The sequence below is a fragment of the Neophocaena asiaeorientalis genome, unplaced genomic scaffold (assembly GCF_003031525.2).
Source record: "Neophocaena asiaeorientalis asiaeorientalis breed wild unplaced genomic scaffold, Neophocaena_asiaeorientalis_V1.1 scaffold91, whole genome shotgun sequence".
NCBI classification, from domain to species: Eukaryota; Metazoa; Chordata; class Mammalia; order Artiodactyla; family Phocoenidae; genus Neophocaena; species Neophocaena asiaeorientalis.
The window spans coordinates 6,315,869-6,336,112 of record NW_020173198.1 but is presented as its reverse complement, the minus strand read 5'-3'; the positions used below and the strand labels follow the sequence as shown (position 1 = coordinate 6,336,112).

Here is a 20,244-nt window from a genome sequence, read left to right as displayed (position 1 = left end):
ATATATATATATATATATAATTTTGCTTATCTTTGGATTTCTGTGAGGTTCCCTTTTTTTTCTAAACAAGAAATGCAACTTGCACTGACAATGCCAGATGGAACATGCTCCATCCTGCTTGTGAGTTTCTGGGTAAGAGATTAAATCTTCAGCACAAAGAAGAAATAAATGAGTTCCTGAAAAACAGTCACAACTAAGACTGACAGGCAGGACCAGAAGTGTGCATATAACACTTTGTCACACATCGTTCTAACATACCGTCACTAACTGCTGGCATTAGGCAACTTCTTTCCTCTCCAAATTACAAGATGAGGAAACAAAGGCATGCACACATGGTGCAGCATGGAGCTTTCAACTTCTAACGTGGAAAAAAGCAACAACAGAGAAGGAAAATGGCAGATTCATGCATCCAGTTGAGAATCCTTTTTTTTTCTCCAGGACTCTTTCAAAGGTATTAACTGCTCTACTACACTTCAAAATCCCAATGACCTTAGCTCGCAAATTGACAAGGAAAAAAAAAATTTAGCTACTAGCGACTGGCTTTCCAGCTATCCAGTTTGCCACCTCTTAGGACATATCCGAAGGGTCAAGACAGCTTATGGTACAGACATCTTTGCAGATACGAAGGTGGTGAAGGACTTCATTTCTACCTCTAAAAACTTCTATCTGTGGCAGTAGGAGAAATGACAGCCACCCACAGGCCACCTTCTTCTTCGATCCTTTCACTGATGTGCGCACCCATCCTAGACTAGCTGAGTATATACCTGAGAAACATTAGTGTTAAAATATTGCCCTTTACAAAGACTGGTAGATGGGGCCAAAGTGCAGAAAGCAACAGTCTTCCCTCGGTTTGTTTCACTGTTAGTGTCACAGTTTTTAGAGCTTCTGGTGCCACACGCCAATCCGCACGCAGTGAGGACAAACTCTGCTCAGATGAAACCCCAGTCAAATAATTCATCCTTCTACAGAGCACACTAATGACAGCTTAACTGGTTCACAGGTTTCAAATCCCTAGTGTCCAACGAAAGTCATTAGAGTTCTCTAGAAAGAAATATGTACAATTGCTAAAGGGACCGTCCAGGGTATTGTCTGCAATTATTCCAGTTAACTTGGTATCAATGCTTTGCCTATGGCTGTTATTTGGTTCAATGGCAGAATAAGGCGATGCTTTTAACAATTTGCAACTGAATTCTACACACACACACACACACACACACACACACACACACACACACGTACGTCAGGCACGTGACCCAAAAAATACAAAAGAAAAGCACAGAGGGCTTTGGTGGGAGGGAAGGGGTTCTAAATAAATTAACATCTTTACAGATAAAACACTTGGATTGCAGAAATATCACTGAGGTTTTTGAGAAGGCCGTGCATTGGTTTGCATGCTAGAAGGTAACTTTTTTGAGGATTTCTCAGCAGACTGCCTGCAACCAGGAGACGAGGGCACTCCAGAATCTAGCTGGGAAGACTTGGATTTGCGAGCGGACAGCAGGGAATGTTTAGCAGAAGCAGGGTCCTTGGAGGCAAGCTGCTCTTTTCCAACTGCATTCACATTTGGCTGCTGGGAGCCTAGCGCCTGGGAGCCTTTCTCTGCCTTGTCATCCACTGCACTCTTAGAGACGGACTTGACTGAGCTCCCGCCCACCTTCTTGGACAACAAGGTTGTCTTGCCAAGATCCGTCGACCGCCGGGTTTCCTTCTGTCTCAAGGCTGACTTGAAGAAGGACAGCCCCTTGTCCTCCGACTTGCTGTCCCTCTTCAGACCGGCCTTCATGTTCATGCTGGGGGAGCGCAGGCTGGCCATGGAGGAGCTGCGGACGTGCTTTCCGTCCCCCCTGCCGTCCCCGGCTCTGGCCTGGCTCACGCGAGGAGAACTGGGTTTGGGGCTGGAGGTGACGCTGGCTCTGTCGGAAACCAGGCTTTGTCTGGAGCCCTCTCTGCTTAAGCTCCTGTCTGAAGTCCTGCTCTTCCCAGGAGGGAAGGGGCCCCTCGGGGCAGGGCCTGAGGCTTTTTTGGCGGATGAGGAGGAAGCACTGTCAGTGAGGGAAGAAGCTGACTTCTGCTTCTGGAGCGAAGGAGATGACACGGAGTCCTGGGATTTGGGGGAGGACTCCTTTGGGCGGGCAGGGGAGGAATGCCGTCCACTGGCCCTGGAAGAAGAATCGGCTTTGCTTCGGGAGCGGGAGGGCTTTACAGAAACTTTTACAGGAACAGGAGAAGAAGGGGATGTACTGGAAAGAGATGATTCCTGGCTGGCCAAGACTGGTCTCCCCTTCCGCAAGCTTCTGTTTGGCTCAGGAGCGCCTCTGGAGCCGGGGGATCTCCTGGCTGTGCTCTCCGATTTCTTTGCGAGGGAGTCTGGGTGGCTTGGAGGTTTCACCTCTTTGACTGGAGAGCTGTCTACAGAATCGCTCTGATCCACATAAGCAATCTGGTTATTGTTATCAAATGGACCTGATATGGGGGGCAATGGATCCCCTTGTACTGAGCTTTTGCTCTGTGTGTCTACAACACTGGAGTTCAACTTGCGGGTGTCTGACTCGTCTTTGAACACACCTTCCATGACAGCCAGAGGGGCCCGACCCACAGCCTTGTGCTCCCGTCGACTGTGACTATCGCTTGAGTCCTGATAACTGCTGGACAGGTTCCTCAAGCTACCAAAGCAAGAGATGGAAACCTTGTCGTCCACTGCTTCCCCGATCTTCTCCAAGGTGGAGGCGGAGGTGTGAATCGGAGAGTCCCCTGAGAAGCGGGAAGGGGAACTGGAACGCATCTGCAGCTTAGCAGACAGGGACCAGGAAGGTCTGATGCAATTTTCATTGACGGCCAAGGGGCTGGTGACAGAAGATCTGGATGACAAGCTCTGGCGCTGGACGCTTCTCACGAACGGTCGAGTTGAGAAACCTCCTGAATGCAGCAAAGAGAGTGGCGTTAAGCTAAACCTACCAAATGTCCTTACTAGGACATCCAGCTAAGACGGTAGGAAATCAGGGGGTCTGGGGTCAAGGAGTAGTCATGTGATTTTAACTCTTCTGAGCCCAGATCCTTTCCCTATGAAATATGGGCATTCTAACTTGAGGATCAGCAAACCACCTTCTTGCTCAACATCAGAGGTCAGCAGACTTTTCCTCTAAAGGCCCAGACAGGAAATATTTTAGGCTTTGTGGGCCAGCTGCTCAACTCTGCCACCCTAGTGCGAAAGCAGCCACAGGCAACAAACAAATGGGCGTGGCTGTGTTCCAATAAAACTTTTTTTTTTACACAAATAAAGGCAGGGGCCATATTTGGCCTGTGGGCTATACTCTGCTGACCCTTGCTGTAACTCACAGAGCTACTATGAGAATTAAATAAAATCTTAAAAGTCCTGTGCCCAGCAAGGCACCTGGCACTGCACAGCTGCTCAATAAATGTGAGCTACTTCATTTACAGCTTCTTCATCCTATTAAGAACACTGGGGCCCACAGCAGTGCAGTCCTTGCCCAAGATCACACGGACAGAGGCAGAGCTAACACCAGAACCGCAACCCCTTCCCCCCAACTCAATGCCACAGGTAGGCGGGCCTGTAATCGTTGACTATGAAAGCAATCAGTGGAAAGCCTCCAAGGAAAATATTCATGATCAGAGCACTATACTCCTATTTTAAGTGACTTAAAACTTCCACAGAAAATATTCTAAATTCAATTCTCCACACACTTGATGCTGTAGCTGTGGTATTAATAAAACTGTCTGGATGAGCTCCTAAGAGATAGGCCCTGTTCTGTGGGCACCACCCAGCACCACTGCATGGTGATGGTGCTGATATCGATTTCGCCGACTACACCGTTTAAAAACAGACTGGGGCCAAACCATATCTAGGCTTACCGTTAAAACAACAGTGAATTCTAGGTTTAAAGGCTGTGCTGAAAATAACCTCTAAATAATAAACAAGCCAAGGTTCACTGGTCAGTTTTTCATAAAATGTCAGGAGCTACAGACAGGAGCTTCACAGTTACAGCCCAAGACTCTTTTTCTACAAAAAAAGAAGCAACAGCCAGAAGCAGGGGTAGAGCTGGAGCTGCGACAGAGCTCTCGTCTGCCCTTCCTCTTCCAGCCTCCTGAGCGCCACGAGGAGCGGCTACTGGACGTGATGGAACTGCTGACCACAGAATGAGGCCTGCTGGGGGATGAGTCACTGTCCTCGTTATAGAAGCTGAGCTCACTCTCCCCTGCTCCTCCCAGCTCTCAGGGCTCTGGCTGCCCGGCCCTCCCCACACCACCTGGGGTCCCCGTGAGAACCGAGGGCTGTTCCGCCACTACTCAAGCGGCAGCTGAAGGCAAAACACTGGAGCTCAATTTTTATCAGATTTTCAAAGCTTTTATACTGTGACTATCTTCAAAATTCCTAAAAACTACCTTTATGCAAAGGCAAGAGCTTTTGTTCTAGATGCTCTGCACCCACAAGGGCACACCACAGATCCCTCCAGGGGAGAGAGCGCAGTGGGAAGGCGAGAAGCTGAGCGAGTCAGGAGCCTCCACGTCAGGCCCCGCACACCAGGCGGCCCTCGGCAAACCACAACCTCGCTGAGTCCCCTCACAGCTGCTCTGAAGATTTCAAACAGCGCTTTGAAAAAAAACATACATTACTGTACAGAGTTAAAGCCCCAGCCTCCACATTAGACCTTAAAAGTGGAAAACAACAGAGTGGAAGGAAAAAGTGCTAGGTCACAGAGGAAGAGCAAATGACCCTGTTATATAAAATGCTCCTCGACATGAGGGAGCCCGTGCTGTGTCCGTGAGTTGCCATTTTGGAAATCTGTCAGCGAAACCCAGACCCACCATCATCTTCACTCCTTTCCCCAGTCATCTCCACAGACTCAGACAGCGAGGCTAGGGAGGTGCGTCTGGAGGAAGCTGCAGAGGTCACGCTGGCCTGCTTGCTCCCCGGGAGACGGCTCACCCAGTGTTCACACAAGGAGGAACTTGTGGAGCCTGCAGGAAAGGAAGTGGGCGCCGAGGTCAGGCCAGAATCCTGCCTGTGCCACACACGCCCTCACCAAGGGCTGCTGCCCGGGCGGCGGGGGACCTCACCGCCAGGTCAGCACTAACTCCCAGGCCCACGCTGTGCCCGCTCGAACGTCGCCTGTTGGGATGAAAAGGACAGACGCTCACACAATGTTTGCAGTAATAAAATCCAAGTACAGGGATGGCTACTTCAGAACACAAAGTCCGAGTCTTAGTGCTGGCAACAGAATGGAACAGATACAATCGTGCATATATTCATCTATTCTACAAACATTCATTAAGCACTACAGCCCAGGCACTGCTCTAAGCACCTGCAGGAACACTTCTGACAGAGAAGAAAGCAAGCGGCAGTGCGCTGTTATCTTCCTGGCCTGTGCGGTGGGGCCTTTAAATCATTTTCACAGTATTCATATGTAAACACACACACACATGCACACACAAGGCCACGTGCCACTGTGTCCTGTCTGTTCCAGGGAGGCCCTTAAATATATATTGGAGCAACAGAAACTGCTCTTGAAATGGAGAACATGAAGACACGTGACTATCTAGAGTAGATCTCAAGAGGGTGTCATTTCTGAGCCTATCTCAGACTCTGGAAAGCACTGAGGGACGGCACTAGAGCCCTGGAGTTCCCGCTTTCTGGGAACTAAGAGCAGCTACGGACAGACGGCTGTACTGGGTGGGGTTTGACTCCAGCAGGGCTCACTCTGCTTCAGTGATGCTTCCTTTTAGCGGCTACCAACTTACCCCTCGCACGCTTCAAGGGGAGCAGGGATTAATAACTGATCACAAACTGCCATGTCCCAATCCTCTGTCCTATTCTCTAAACTCCAACTCTGCATTAGGAAGCATTCGTCCCCCTGTTCGGACTGTGTGTGGCTGCATCAACGTCACGCGTGGGTACTGGTTCCAAGCACAACAAGCTAGATCCCATCGAACTAAATCCAAGCCATCTAATATTTTTATAGCCTCCCCTAACAGAATAGGCCAATCTTAGTGGAAAAAAGAACAATTTCTAATGGTGCTTTACCCTTTACAAAAGGCTTTAATGCACATTTACCTAATCTGTTTCACACAACGACCCCACGAGGCAGGTAGGATCAGTACACCCATATTACAGATGACACATATGTGGCTCGGGTGGGACATGCTCGAAGATAACCCGACCAAAATGTGGCAAGGCCAAGTCTCAGCTCTATTTCCAGTCCCTCGACTCTGAGAGCACTGGGCTGCGCTGCTTCTTAGCTCCCTCACTCGTTTATTTACTCCGTAAGGAAACACCACGAGCGCGCTTTGAGCCAGGCTCCACTCCACCTCCATTGGAACTCCTGGTTCACAGCTGCTGGCACATTCCACCCCCATTTCCTTTAACTGCAACCATTCTGGTTTCCAGATTAAATGCAAACCTGAGAATTAATCTGATCCAACCAACAGAATCACGAGACCTCCTGGAGAAGTTCTCTGGACCATCAACTACAACCTTCTGCTCTCAAGACAAACCACCCAAGAGTAGAGTGGCCCTACCTGCCACCGAGCTGTTGGCCGACCATGACGGTATAGCTGTCCGCCTCTGGTAGAAAAGGATGTACGCCGTCTGCGTGCAGACCTCGTCTTCCGACAGCTGCTGCACGTCACTGTCGTCGAAGCAGTACCAGAGGCCGTCCACGGAGTTCTTGCAGTATGCTGCCAAAAAGAGCCCACCAGCGATCAGCACCAGGGCGGCCACGATGGCCACTCCACTTGACCCACAGACACCATGTCTCTGGCTCATATAATTAATTCAAGAACTTTTTAAGGCTGCAGATAGTAATACAGAAAGAGGTAAGAAATCCACATTCTAAATCACACTCAGGCAAAATGCTTCAAGAAATTCCAAACTATTCCAAATGGATGAAATTCTATTTAATTTTAGAAAACGCAATCTACTTCTTTAAACCAGTGGATTTCAACCAGAGATGATTTTGCCCCAGGGGACACATTTTTGACTGTCACAACTGGGGGTGGGGGCGTGGGGAGGGTAGGGTGCTAGTGCAATCTAGTGGGTAGAGACCAGGGGCGCCACTACACATCCCACCATGCACGGGACAGTCCCCACAATACAGAATTACCCAGCAAAAATGTTACTGTACCAGTACGGAGAAACCCTGTTTCAAGCATGTTGTAACAGTTTAGTGCTTCTTAGAGTCAGAAAACAACAGAACTAGAAATGATGATATTAATGAGAGCAGTAGCTAACATTTGTTTAGCACTTATTATGTGCATCTCATTTGATCCTATGAAATTTGTTCTATTATCATTGCCATTTTACAGAGGCTCAAAAAGATTAACCAGCTTGCCCAAGGTCATGCAGCTGGTGAAGGGCAGGGGCCAGCTCATTACAGGATTATCTAGTCCCTGAGCTTAAAGCCTTACCCCACCCTGCCTCCCTCAGAGGCAGCACAAACGATGCCTGATGGAAGGCCCCTGGCAAACTGAGAACACTGGAGCTCATGAATGCATGCGGCCTTCCCTCCAGTCCAAACTCTAAGCTGAGATAAAAATAAAGAGCACTCAAGTACCAGCAAGGACATGGTTTAGTGTTCATGGAGCCACATCAGCCTGTGAATCGATCAAGGAGTGTGATAAGCTTGATCCAGAAAGGTACACTCTTACAATTCTTTCTAAAAAGACCCATTTATTGGGGTGAAAATAAATGAGTGCTAGAATATTTAGCTGAACGCTGGAACAGGCTCAGTAGGGCCCCGGAGGCAGGACACGTAAGGTCCCGAGTGGCACCAGGAGTGACTCCCTCGATAGGCCACAACCACTTTGCTAAGTATGGACTCCTAGGAGACGAAAGGGACCCGGAAGAGGAAGGGCTATACTTCTGCTCTTCTTTTTCCCGAAAAAGAAGAGCAGAGGAAGAACCTATGACTGTAGGGAGGAAAGTCACCTGCAGCTGTGGACTCACTGGAACCAGACGGCAGAGAAAGGGAGACACAAGCAGCAAATGGAGCTGGTAAAACAGCAACTGCTTGGTCAGTGGTGTCATCAGGCTTGCTGGATGAACGACCCAGCTGGTGAGGGGCTGCTATTCGTGAGTGGGAGTGGGAGGTCTGTAAGGGGGAACGCGCCCGAGAGGAGGTGACAGAGCAGCCTGTACCAGCTTCAGTCCGTTTCTCCTCAGGATGGTCTGTCCTCCGTCACAGTGTGGAAACTAAGGCAGCACAGGGACTCATGAATGGGTCAATGACGTATTTATAAAATAGTTCTATGTGCTTTTCTTCCCAGCGCTATTTTCTGAAGTATTTCCTAGACCAGTGCCACTCAAATTGTGGCTCACAGACTGGTGCCAGTCCATGAGATAAGCACCACAACGAGGTAAGCATTTAAAAACATTCATAGCAATCTGATAATGTGTGATACTTTTATTGTGTTTTTGCAAAAGTACTGGTTCATGAAGGATTGGACATTTTAAAAAAAGGTTTAAGAAATGTTTTAAAAGGTTCCTCATCACAGATGGTTTGAGAAGCACTGTTCTAGACTCCTTACGCAAGTCAGCCACACATGTACCATGTAATTATAGTTAGAACCAGTGCAAAATAGAAGAACACATTAAAATAAACACTCCAAATGAAAGCTTAAAAACAAGATATCTTTAACTCAACAATGCTGAGGTACTTAAAATGTTCTCATCAGAAAAGCAGCCGTATGGCCTAAGCACGGGAAGGGGATAACAACGCAGAAAATATCCAAGCCCCTCGTCGGTAACAGGCCCCAGGAGGCAGGCACGAGCACTTCTGCCTCCCTCACATTGTCGCCAGGTTTGAATAAGGTTACCCACCTAAGGTCACAGAGCTAGGAATACGTGTCTAGCTTCTAACCCATACTCCTCTCACTAATTTGTACTGCCTCCAAGGCAGTTATGGGTTTCCGGGCACTTTCCAGAGTCTATGCTATACAAAGAGCAACATAACAGGCGAAAATCTGGCACTGTCCGATTTTCCTCAACAATTTCTTGCTAGAAACCACACAACGTGCTCACCCATATTTTCCTGAGAAACACTGTTATACACAGGAGATTCTTTACCAAAGCTGAAGCTACATGAACACCAACCAGTGATGCTGGCAAAGGCATTACTTCACCAGCTAATTAGTGAAATTAAATTCCCTCTAAGTCCCTTTCAATTCTCAGAGTCCCTGAGTATATAACTCTGTGACTCAGTATCGAAGAATGCAGATATGACCAGGAATGCCACAAAAGCAAAAATCCAACTAGACACACAACACTTATTATACAAGTGGCCCCCCAAAATATAAATATAACATATGTAAGACACAAAATACAGTATTAAAATTTGGCTTAAACCAAAACACGAGGTAAAACATACTTAAGCATTTCATTAATATTAACTTTGTCTTCTACGGACTTTTCAATAGATCCTCTGTCCCCTTTTTCTCCTTCAAGTACTTCCGAGGGCAAGTAGAGGCCATCCAAACGGCTCCACTACGAGATACACTCCAGGTCGGGATCATTCCTCTCACAAGTGACTGCTGCCGGCAGCGTACTGAAAGAACTAGAACTAAATGGGTTTCGAGAACAAAAGATTGTTGTGTCCAGTCACACTCCACGTCCCCTGTCTCCTGAGGAAGAGCAGGTTGAGAGAGTAACTGTGCTGGGCCAAGGAGGGGGGGTCTGGGGCCCGAGAGGCTCCTTCACCGTGTTGCAGGGGTCTCAGGGTTAACTGCCGGGGAACAGTCTGAGAGAGACTGAAACACCAACTGGCAGAGCCTACCCCCCTCTACCTCCCCCTACCTTTATGAATCACTAGCACCCTGGGGTCTTGCTGCAGAAACCACTGAACTGCAGAAACAAAAAGTCCCAGAGAAGTGTTCATGCCAAGTAGGCTGAGTGAGAAGGACGCAGAAATCCGAGTCCTGGCCACCTATACAGTAGGAGGACCCTCACATCAAGTCCCCCGACATACAGATGTCCAGGCAAGAAGCCCCCAAATCTACCTGCCTCCCCAGCATGCATGAATTCCCTTAACCCAATAATTCCATTTCTGAGACTCAATCTCAAGGAAATACAGAATTAAAGTACAGAAAAGGCGACTACACACAAATATGTCCATCAGTTATCTTCAAAGTTAAAAACCAGAAACAATGTATGTGTTCAACAATGGGGAATGGTGATATCACATTAGAGTTCCATCAACTGAATATTCTTTGGTCATTAAAAATAATATTTATAAAAATTAAGCATCTGTTGGGACTTCCCTGGTGGCACAGTGGTTAAGAACCCACCTGCCAATGCAGGGGACACAGGTTCAAGCCCTGGTCCGGGAAGATCCCACATGCCATGGAGCAGCTAGGCCCGTTCGCCACAACTACTAAGCCTGTGCGCTAAAGCCCATGAGCCACAACTACTGAGCCCGCATGCCACACTACTGAAGCCCGTGCGCCTAGAGCCCGTGCTCCGCAACAAGACAAGCCACCACAATAGAAGCTCGTGCACTGCAATGAAGAGTAACCCCTGCTCGCCACAACTAGAGAAAGCCCGCGCAGCAACGAAGACCCAATGCAGCCAAAAATAAAATAAAAATGAAAACAAACAAATAAGTTTATTTAAAAAGAAAATTAAGCATCTGCCCCATTAGCCCATAAGGGCCTCATGTGTAGGCAGCAGGTTACTAATCCCAATAGCTTCTCCTGACCCTCCAGAAGGAGGCTGCTCTGACCACTCTCTCCTCCAGCCCCTGCTCTGTTCACACTTCAACCACAGAACCTAATACACATCCTGCTCTTTCATTTGAAGTGTACCTACACCGCCTCAACCACTTGATTACACTCTTGGAAGACAGAGGTCAAGATCTTTTCATTTCCAGTGTGTCTCTGATGTGACACAGATCAGTGCAAGCAAGACGTAGAGGAGGTGTTCCATAAAGGTTCACCTGAACAGAGCATTGGACATTTAAAAAAAAGGCCAATCAGGCCGATCACAACAGTATAAAATAATGGCCAGAACGTACAGAAAAACACTGGAAGGAAACACCACATACCAAAATGTCACCTACATACAATGGGATATTATCAGCCTTAAAAAGAGGAAATTCTGACAGACGATGCAAAGTGGGTGAATCTTGACTGCATTATGCTAAGTGAAATAAGCCAGACACAAAAGGACAAATACTGTATGATTCCACTTACACGTGGTACCTAGAGCAGTCAGATTCATAGAAAGAATGGTGGCTGCCAGGGGATGGGCGAGGAGTAAACAGGAAGTTACTGTTTAAAGGATGCAGAGTTTCAATTTGGGAAGATGAAAGAAACTCTGGAGATGGACAGTGGTGATGGTTGCACAAAGATACGAATGTACTTAATGACACTGAACCATATGGTTAAAAATGGTTAAAACGGTAAATTCTGTTGTGTATATTTTACCACAGTTTCTAAAAATGTTACCATTTTTTGAGCACTAATCTCATGGGTTATTTCTGAGTGATAATCTCGTGGGCTGATGGCACTGTTCCGTCTGTCTCTCTCTAGTCTCTAAATTTCATATGATGAGCACTATTGCTTTGACAAATGAGAAAGTAAATTTAACCATACAGCAAAAAGAAAACCCCTTCCAAGTCATTCTAAAGACACTATAAAAGTGGTTCACAACCGCTCCAAATAAAAGAGATGTTAGGTCCTCAAGGAAGCAGAGCAAAACCTTAAACGGGGCACACAGGTAAGGTCAAGAAAGCAAGTCCAGGGTGAGCCAGACGATGTCACCCATCTGCATACACCATTCCCTGCTTGGGTCAGAGCCCGACCAGACGATCTAAGGGCAGAGAACCAAAGGATGAAAACTGCCCTCATGGTTGGCAAACTGCCTGCTGGAAGAGAAAGCGAGGTTCTAAAGCAAAGCAACCCTGTCACAAGCAAAACATGTCGGGAGGAATCGTCAGCACAGGCGCCCGGCCTCTCGCGCTGCAGACCTGTGTAGTGCCCCCCTTGCATGGTGCCGTGATGATTGCACACAGCATACAGGTCATAGATGTAGTCCTCAGGGTCCCGCCCGAGTCCGTAGGGCCGTCTCCATGGAGACCAATGGGATGGCAAACTCCAGCTGCTCTGGCTTCTCTTAACCACGTGAGGTGTCATGTCCAGGCCAGTCAGAGGGAACTTCACCATGTTCTGAAGTTTCATACGCTTGTCTCCTTCCTGTGGCAAGAAGAAAAACAAGTTCTGATGATATTTTCGTGCAAGCAGATGGTAGATCAGTTTAGCGTGAAAGGCAGACCCTATCGACTGAAGTAGGGTTGAGTTACCTATCTGATGTTTCCAAAGACACATACAACACAGGGAAACAGATTAACAGTTTTATCTAACTGGAGGAACAGGTTTTAATACCACCAAAAGTGGAACCAGCAATGATCTATATATAAGGGATAATGAGCCTTCATTGCCTTACCTGCTAAAGGGCTCATCCTGAAACCTCTGTCACGAAAGAGGCATGAAAAGTAATGGAATAACAACATATGTGAAGGGAAAGCACAGTGCTGGCACAGAACAGCCATTCACAGAACAGGGCCTCTTTCCTTCCCAACTCCTCTGACAAATTAACAGTTAACAGTGACTTAACTTAATATAGTCATTTAGTTGACAATCTTGGGCGATCTGTATTTCCCATTAAGCCCACTGGGAAATCCAACCATCAGTTGAGTAGATATTTACCAAATGTTTCCTGTGTCTATGGGAGCTTTAAAAAATTAATCGGGCACAGATAATTCCCATCCCAAGGAACTATGGACCTACTAAGGGAAGAAAAATGTTCCTAAGAGAAAGGTAGGATGGATCTTGCATGGTCAGGAAGGTCAGGCTAAAGAACCTGGACCTTGTTCTGCAGTCAAGGGAGAAGCACTGAGGCTCTGAGGGAGGAGGTGATGCCATCAGAGCTGCCATTAAGGAGTGCCCAAAACATGGCAGAAAGGGAAGAGCAGTGTAGGTTACGAAACCAATGAAAAGACACTGCAACTGCAACCAGTTCGGAAGTATCAGAAGTTGGAACTGGCAGGATGACAGCAAGAATGGGGAGAAGGGGACACGTACAGGAGGCAGTGGAGAGGCACAACCAGGCCGAAGAGGTGACTGCCTAGGTGACAGGGAAAGAAGAGTCAAAGATGACACTGCAGTTTTGAGTTGGGGCGCTGGAAGGGTGATGATGTCTTCAAAAGAAACAGAAAGCAAAGGAAGCCAGTTTGTGTGTATGGAAGGAGACAGAGAAGCTGGGTTCAAACCCTCAACTGGCCGTCCCCCTGAAAGATCCCAATGGAAGCGTATAGCTGTGACACTCAGGGCAAGTGCCCACTCCTCACTACTACAGGAGCTGGACCCCAAACCTGTGTGTGAAAGGCCACCCTGGGGACCATGTGCGTGCCCCCGACACATTCACTTCATCAGCCAGCCCTAGACATCTCTCAAGTCTATCCAGGTCTCTCCATCTCCACTGCGAGCCATCGGCCGGCCCCCGCTCCCGCAGTGACTGCAAAGGCCTCCTTCAGGTCTCCCTGTCTTCATCCTCGTAGCCTCTAATTCTCCACACAGCAGCCTGAATGGTCTCTTCCAAGCACAAATTTGGTCATGTTGCTTCTCTGCTTCAGAATCCCACTCTGCCTACAAGGACTGCTTGGACCACCAGCCCCTGCCTGCTCTTCTACCTCAACGCACTTTCTCCCCCCGACCCCCCAGAGCTGCAGCCACACTGGCCTCAGCTTTCAGCCTCCTGCACGTGCTCTGCACCTGCTGCTCCCTCAGCCGCTGTACATGTGCAGCCCCGCTCCCAGCTCACCCGGTACAGGCCTCCTCCTAATCTTTCAGATGCAAACTTTCTTACGCCAGGCTCAGACTCCTCCAGCGTTTACCCCTCATTTACCTCTCTTACAAGGGGGCTGCCCAGGACAACTCTAACCTTAAGAATAGAGAGCCTCTGTGGGGAAACTGACTCACAAAGCAACACAGCTCAAAGCAGATTTTCTTTGTATATATTTACGACTCATCTCCACAACTGTACCACTGCTCCTTGGAAGCAGGACAACACCCATTATTACTTTAGGCAGAAACAGAATTCTACCCACCCCCAAGAAAGGCGCTCAACTTTTTTTTTTTAATCCCAAAGTGCACTTACTTGAGCACAACATTTACAAATCTAAAGCAAATCCTCAGGAACAGAGTAAAATACCTGCAGTATGAACTACAATGGTGAGGATTTAAAGGGCCACAGGACGCGCAAACTGCCCTGGGAAAGAGCAAAACACATGGCTCCAAACGCAGGGGCAGATGTGTGTCCGTAACAACACAGGGTCACAGGATCAAACAGGGACACCAAAGAACTCCCCACCCAACAGCCCACCAGTAAGGGGCGTAAGAAACTTGGTCACAGCTTTCTTCCCTTTGACAGAGGGTTTCCTTACCTGTCGAAATCTCTTCAGATGTATAATGAGCACGTCCGGCAGAGTCCAGAGGCTTAAGGTGATGCTCCCCTGCTGCAGCTGCTTGCAGTGCGGGCAACGCCAGGCATCATCTGGGGCAAGCTGAAAACAAGGAGCACGACTTCTGTTAAGAGCCGCTTAAGGCAAGACTTTGCTACAGGAGACGGCCAGACACTTCCCGGCCAGGGCGCGGCACAATGCTGGATCTCCCCAAACTATGTCCGATGGGGGCCGACAGAAAAACACAATTAAGAGTGGCGCCTGGCTAGAGCTGGCACCCGAACATTTGCTGAACAGACTACCTCTCAAAAAGGAATGACCAGCTAGGTAAATACTGCACAGAGATGTCAGATGCCACAGAAGCACCTCATGCTCAGCACACTCCCAAGCTCAACTCGTCACCTTTCTATCAATACAGCTCCCTTTTCTCCTCCTCCTGTATGTCCTACCCCAGCAAATACCACAACCACCCGTCAAGAGCAGAACACGGGGGGTTAACCCAAAGCCTCAAACCCTTCCCTCTTCCTCTGCTCCACGTCCATCCGACGTAACACTCTCTGCCATTCCTCACACCGTCTCCTCCTCTCCACCCACCGCAATTCAAAGTCCTCACTCACTCTTACCTGGACTTCCTCAAGTCTCTTAACTGTCCTCTTTCCCCCAGGCATCAAACTGCTCCCAACAATCCTCCCATCCTGCCACCAGCAAGATCTTTCTCAACATCAATCTGAGACCTCGAATCCACGTATGTCACCTCTGCAGGCAAGGGTTTCAGGATGACAACACGAAGGTACTAACAGAGCATGTCTGGTAAGAGAGATTTTTAAAATCTCCCTGGATTTCAGAAGAGGCATCAGATCTGGGACCATCAACACAATGAGGTAAGGGAAGCCACGGGAACAGATGGCAATGCCCACTCAGATGGAAGAGAAAGAAGCCAAGGACAGAATCTTGCAGAAGGCCGACTTTTAAGGGAAACACAAAGGTCGAGAAACCACCAGAACCTGAGGCTGCACAGTCAGAAAAATAGGCAAATCAGAAGCATTCCTTTTATGCACACCAAGAAAAGAGAGTGGCAAGAACAGGGTGGTTATCAGTACCATATCCCACAGAGAGGTCAAATGCAGACTGAGCAGAGGCCACCGAACTGAGCAAACTATGGGCCCCGAGAACTTCGGAGAGCAATGTCAGAAACGCAAGTCAGACAGATGACAAGAGGTTTGGAAGGGAGGAAAGGGAAAGACCTGAAATCACTAAATGGTAAAGTTACACAGAAAAGAAGAGAAAGACCAGCACAGTAGTTTGAAAGGGAAGCAGAAGTGAGGGAGTTATTTTTCCTGAGAGGGAGATCCTGTCATGTGTGTAGGAAAGATGGGGGGAGACAGAAGTCTGGGTGGATAGCAGTGAATCAGAAACTTAGGCAGGCATAGCACAGGGAGATCAGCTCGGTGCTTTGTGACCACCTAGAGAGGTGGGGAGGGAGACGCAAGAGGGAAGAGATATGGGGATATATGTATATGCATAGCTGATTCACTTTGTTATAAAGCAGAAACTAACACACCATTGTAAAGCAATTATACTCCAATAAAGATGTTTAAAAAAAAAAAAAGAAAGTTAGGCAGGAGGAACCTAACTGTCATCTGGCACGTCCGCATCTGTGCTAACACGCTGTCTACGGACGTGGCCATCAGCCCAGTGCTCGCAGTAAAGGAACAGGTTGTTGTTTATTTGTTTTTTAATTTCCAATACATCATAAACAGATACTCTTTGATAAGATACAGTAAGAATGTCAAGACAATGTCTGGCAGCTTTGACAGTTTCTACAATACTGCTCGACTTCTGTACTTATCTCGTTGTAAACTGCCACAAAGAGCAGCTAGGCCTGCAGAGCACCCTTGGAGCGTGGCCAGCCTCGCTAACTGCCCAGCAAGGAAGGTGACTAGCCCCAGAGGCAGCTGTTCCACTTTCAGGCAGTCTGTTACAAAGTTCTTCCTCTTATTAAGACAAAATCACTCTCCCTGTAATTTCCAATCTCTAATTCTGCTTTTTAGATAAAATTAAGTCCAACCCCTTATCCACAGGATGGCCCTCGAAGTATGTGAAAATAACTATCAGATCCTCACTTAAGGTCTCCTTTGTCAAGATATACTCAGCCGCGCCATCCCCTATCCACACTCTCTGCTTGTGCCCTGGGATGTCAGTCTCTTAACAGTGAACATTTAAGGTAATGAGAAGAGCAGTGCTATCACCATCTGAGTTCTGGACACTGTTTCTAAAGCATCCTTAGGTAGCCAACAGCGGCTGACACCCACATGACACTGCTGATCATACTGAGCTTGAAGACAACGCAACCCCAAAGTTATCGTCACACAGCCCACTGCTAACTCTGACCTCCTCCTCTTCCATATCTGGACTGTTATTTTTGGACCCAGTGACTGAGCTCCCCAAGGAACACTCACTCATTTGTTCACTGCGGCACAGATTTGCTGAATGCCTTCCATGGGCCGGACACTGCTAGACATGCTGGGGTTATTTTACGACCAGGATTGATTCTCTCACCTGCTGTGCCCCAGCCACAGTGGCCTCATTTCTTTTCTCAACCTTCCTCTGACCCCAAGACCTTTGCTTCCTTTACTTATCTGTTTATCCCCACTACACTGTAAACAAGCTGAGGGCAAAACTATTGTCTGTCTTGGTCCCTGCTATATTCCCAGTTCCTAGCACAGTACCTGGCACATAGTATGTACTCAACAGACATGTATTGAATGAACAAAGCCCTATTAAAATGTATCTGGCTAGCTTGAAAGATCAGCGAGATGTTCTGTAGAATACCAATGTTATCATCTAGTAGATCTGCTCACCTTTAGATCTGCTTTGTGACATTCTCAGGCATCTCCCAAATCAATTAAAAAAAAAAAAAAGCTAAATAGGATAAGGTGCTACATACAGCATGTGATCAACCAGTTTCAAAGCCAATTATTTATATAAGCCCAAGATTGGAAAAATACGTCTAATGAAAAACTATTAAAGGAATTAGCTGTTAACTGCTTGGGGGAGAAAAGACTTAGAAGATTAAAACTATTTTCAAATATTGAAGGACAAACAAGTAGAAGAAAATGAAGACCAGTCCTCTGTTCTTCACGACCTGAGAGTTCACCTGCTGGCTGTAGCAACCAGGGACATATTTCAGGTTAAGGTCAGTCACCATCAGAGATACCCTAAGAGAAAATGGTGTCTCTGAAAAACAGCGGCTGGATAATCACCTATTTGAAATTAGGTAGAACTCAACCATTAGAAAAAAGAAATTTTAAAGCCCCCTCTGACCCTGAAATTGCATGATTCCCTATATGCAAGGGTGAGCAGTAAGAATCAGTAGCCAGAATTATGATCCTCAAAATCAGATGAACTCCAAGAGCTCTCGTCAAGGTTTCTCAAGGCGCCTGAACCTGGAGAGGTTTAAAAACCACAAAGGCCTGTTGCACAGTGAACACCAAGAGTGCCTTAGTTCCTTGGTTTCAACTCTGTGCTAGAGCAATGTCTGTTCTTTTCCTCTACACTGAAAGCTTATTTATCCTTTGTAAAGTATTCAGAAAGTCAGCACATCATATTAGTTGTATTAAAGGGTATGAATGATCCAGAATATCCTTCCATAAATCTGCTTTATCACGAACTATAGTTGCATCTAACTGAAGATCTCTAGTATTAGTGGCGGTTTTGTAACCATGTGCTTGTTATAGGATCTTCATCTCAAAATAATAACAGAAGGATTTGAAGCTGCAAAGAAAAAGGCACTTCAGTTTTGGCAACTAGTCAAAATATGCAAAGAGATGAACAGTGAAACACTTACAGACGTGGCCAGAACATCTCTACATACTAAAATTCATGCTAAACTTGCTGACGTTTTAACAGACACTGCAGTGGACTCCATTTTGACCATTAAAAAGCAAGATGAACGTAGTGACCCCTTCATGGTTGAGATCACAGGGATGAAACATAAATCTGAAGCCTATACAAGCTTAATCAGAGGTCTTGTTTTGGATCATGGGACATGGCATCCCGATATGAAAAAAAAGTAGAAGATGCATACATCTTCATACGAAATGTGCCATTTAGAATATGAAAAAACAGAAGTGAATTCTGGCTTTTTTTAAATAAGCATGCAGAAGAGAGAAATCAGTAAAGACTGAAAGAAAATTCGCTGAAGATGGAGTTAAAAAAATAATAGAACTTTGAAAGAAAGTGTGGTGGTGATTCAGATAAAGGATTTGTTGTTATTAATCAAAAGGGAATTGACCCCTTTGCCTTAGATGCTCTTGCAAAAGAAGGCATAGTAGTTCTGCACAGACCTAAGAGAAATGTGGAAAGGCTGATGCTTGCTCGTGGTGGGGTAGCTCTAAATTCTATTGATGACCTAAATCCTGATTGTTTGGGAAATGCAGGACTTGTCTATGACTACACACTGGGAGAAGAGAAGTTTGACTTTATTGAGAAACGTAACGTCCGTCACATTACTGGTCAAAGGACCAAATAAGTACACACTCATGCAAATCAAAGACGCAATCAAAGGTGGCTTGACAGCTCTTAAAAATGTTATTGATGATGGCTGTGTCATTCCAGGTACTGGTGCAGTGCAAGTGGCAATGGCAGAAGCCCTGATTAAATAAAAGCCCAGTCAGTGTAAAGGGCAGGGCCCAACTTGAGAGTTCAAGTATTTGCTAATGCAGTGCTCATTATTCACAAGACTCTTGCTCAGAACTCTGGTTTGGACCTTCAGGAAACACTAGTTTGAGTCCAAGCAGAACATTCAGGTCAGCTTGTGGGTGTGGACCTGAACCCAGGTAAGCCAATGGGAGGCATATGGGAACACTACTATGTAAAGAAACAGCTTCTTCACTCCTGCACTGTGATTGTCACCAATATCCTCCTGGTTGAGGAGCTCATGAAAGCTGGAATGTCTTCTCCGAAAGGAAGGCTGAACTGAAGCTTCCCTTGTATCACGTGAATCATGAAGACTCTCCAGAGTGATATTAAGAATATAGCTATAGAATTTTGCTCCAAGCTTCAAATGATTTTCAAAGGAATTTTCTTTTCCCATATGAAAAAAGGACAGAATACTGGCACCTATTCAAATTCTGAAGTTCTGAAATTATATTTACAGTATTTTTTTAATTGCACTGCAGTGTACACACATACAGCAGGCCGTATTTATCCAGTAACAGGATGTTTTGCTTTCGCTTCAGTTATATAAAAATATATGTTAGATAAACATGTTATCTACCTTGTTATTAAATATTCCTGTTGAAAAAAAAAACACACATAGGCAAGGGTCCTATCCACTATTTGTCCATCCATTCATTCAAATATTAACTGAGTACCTACGATCTGCAAACACTATGCTAAGTGGTCTAAAACATTGTCCAACAGAACTTTATGTCTCTATCTACATTGTCCAATACGAGTCACTAGCCACATGTGTCTCCTGAGCCCTTGAAATGTGGCTAATGCAACTAAGGAACTGAATTTTTAATTTTAATTAAAATGGCACCTATGCTCTTAGTTCCAAAAAGTTGAGAACCACTGATCTAGTTACTAAGGAAAAGAATTTAAAATCTCTAAATTGAAACAAAAATATAACTTTATCATTAACCATTAAAAAGTAAAAAAAAAAAAAAAAAAGGGAACTATACAAAGGTTCATGTCTAGAGCATTTCATTTAATCAAGGTTTTCCAGAAATGTAAACTACTTTTTGTTAAAATCCTAAGAGGAATAACACTA

At 46.3% G+C, this 20,244-nt stretch overlaps 1 protein-coding gene, 1 non-coding gene and 1 pseudogene across 2 annotated transcripts in view; 2 read left to right on the top strand and 1 right to left on the bottom strand.

Annotated features, from left to right (window-relative positions):
• Positions 1–38: 38 nt before the first annotated feature.
• The window catches only part of USP31 (ubiquitin specific peptidase 31), a 62,196-nt gene continuing 41,990 nt past the window's right edge, over positions 39–20,244 (bottom strand). Inside the window, exons 8-12 of the mRNA XM_024744348.1 lie at positions 14,451–14,570; positions 11,976–12,201; positions 6,535–6,693; positions 4,825–4,977; positions 39–2,916 (exon numbers count right to left, since the gene is read on the bottom strand). Coding sequence (XP_024600116.1) covers positions 1,355–2,916; positions 4,825–4,977; positions 6,535–6,693; positions 11,976–12,201; positions 14,451–14,570 — 2,220 coding nt within the window. The 3' untranslated portion in view covers positions 39–1,354. The remainder of the gene's footprint in view (positions 2,917–4,824; positions 4,978–6,534; positions 6,694–11,975; positions 12,202–14,450; positions 14,571–20,244) is intronic.
• LOC112399479 (small nucleolar RNA SNORA22) lies at positions 17,945–18,073 on the top strand. Its single transcript, XR_003003234.1, has one exon. It is a non-coding gene; the product is annotated as a small nucleolar RNA SNORA22 (small nucleolar RNA).
• On the top strand, positions 18,215–19,449 carry LOC112399468 (T-complex protein 1 subunit zeta pseudogene; annotated as a pseudogene).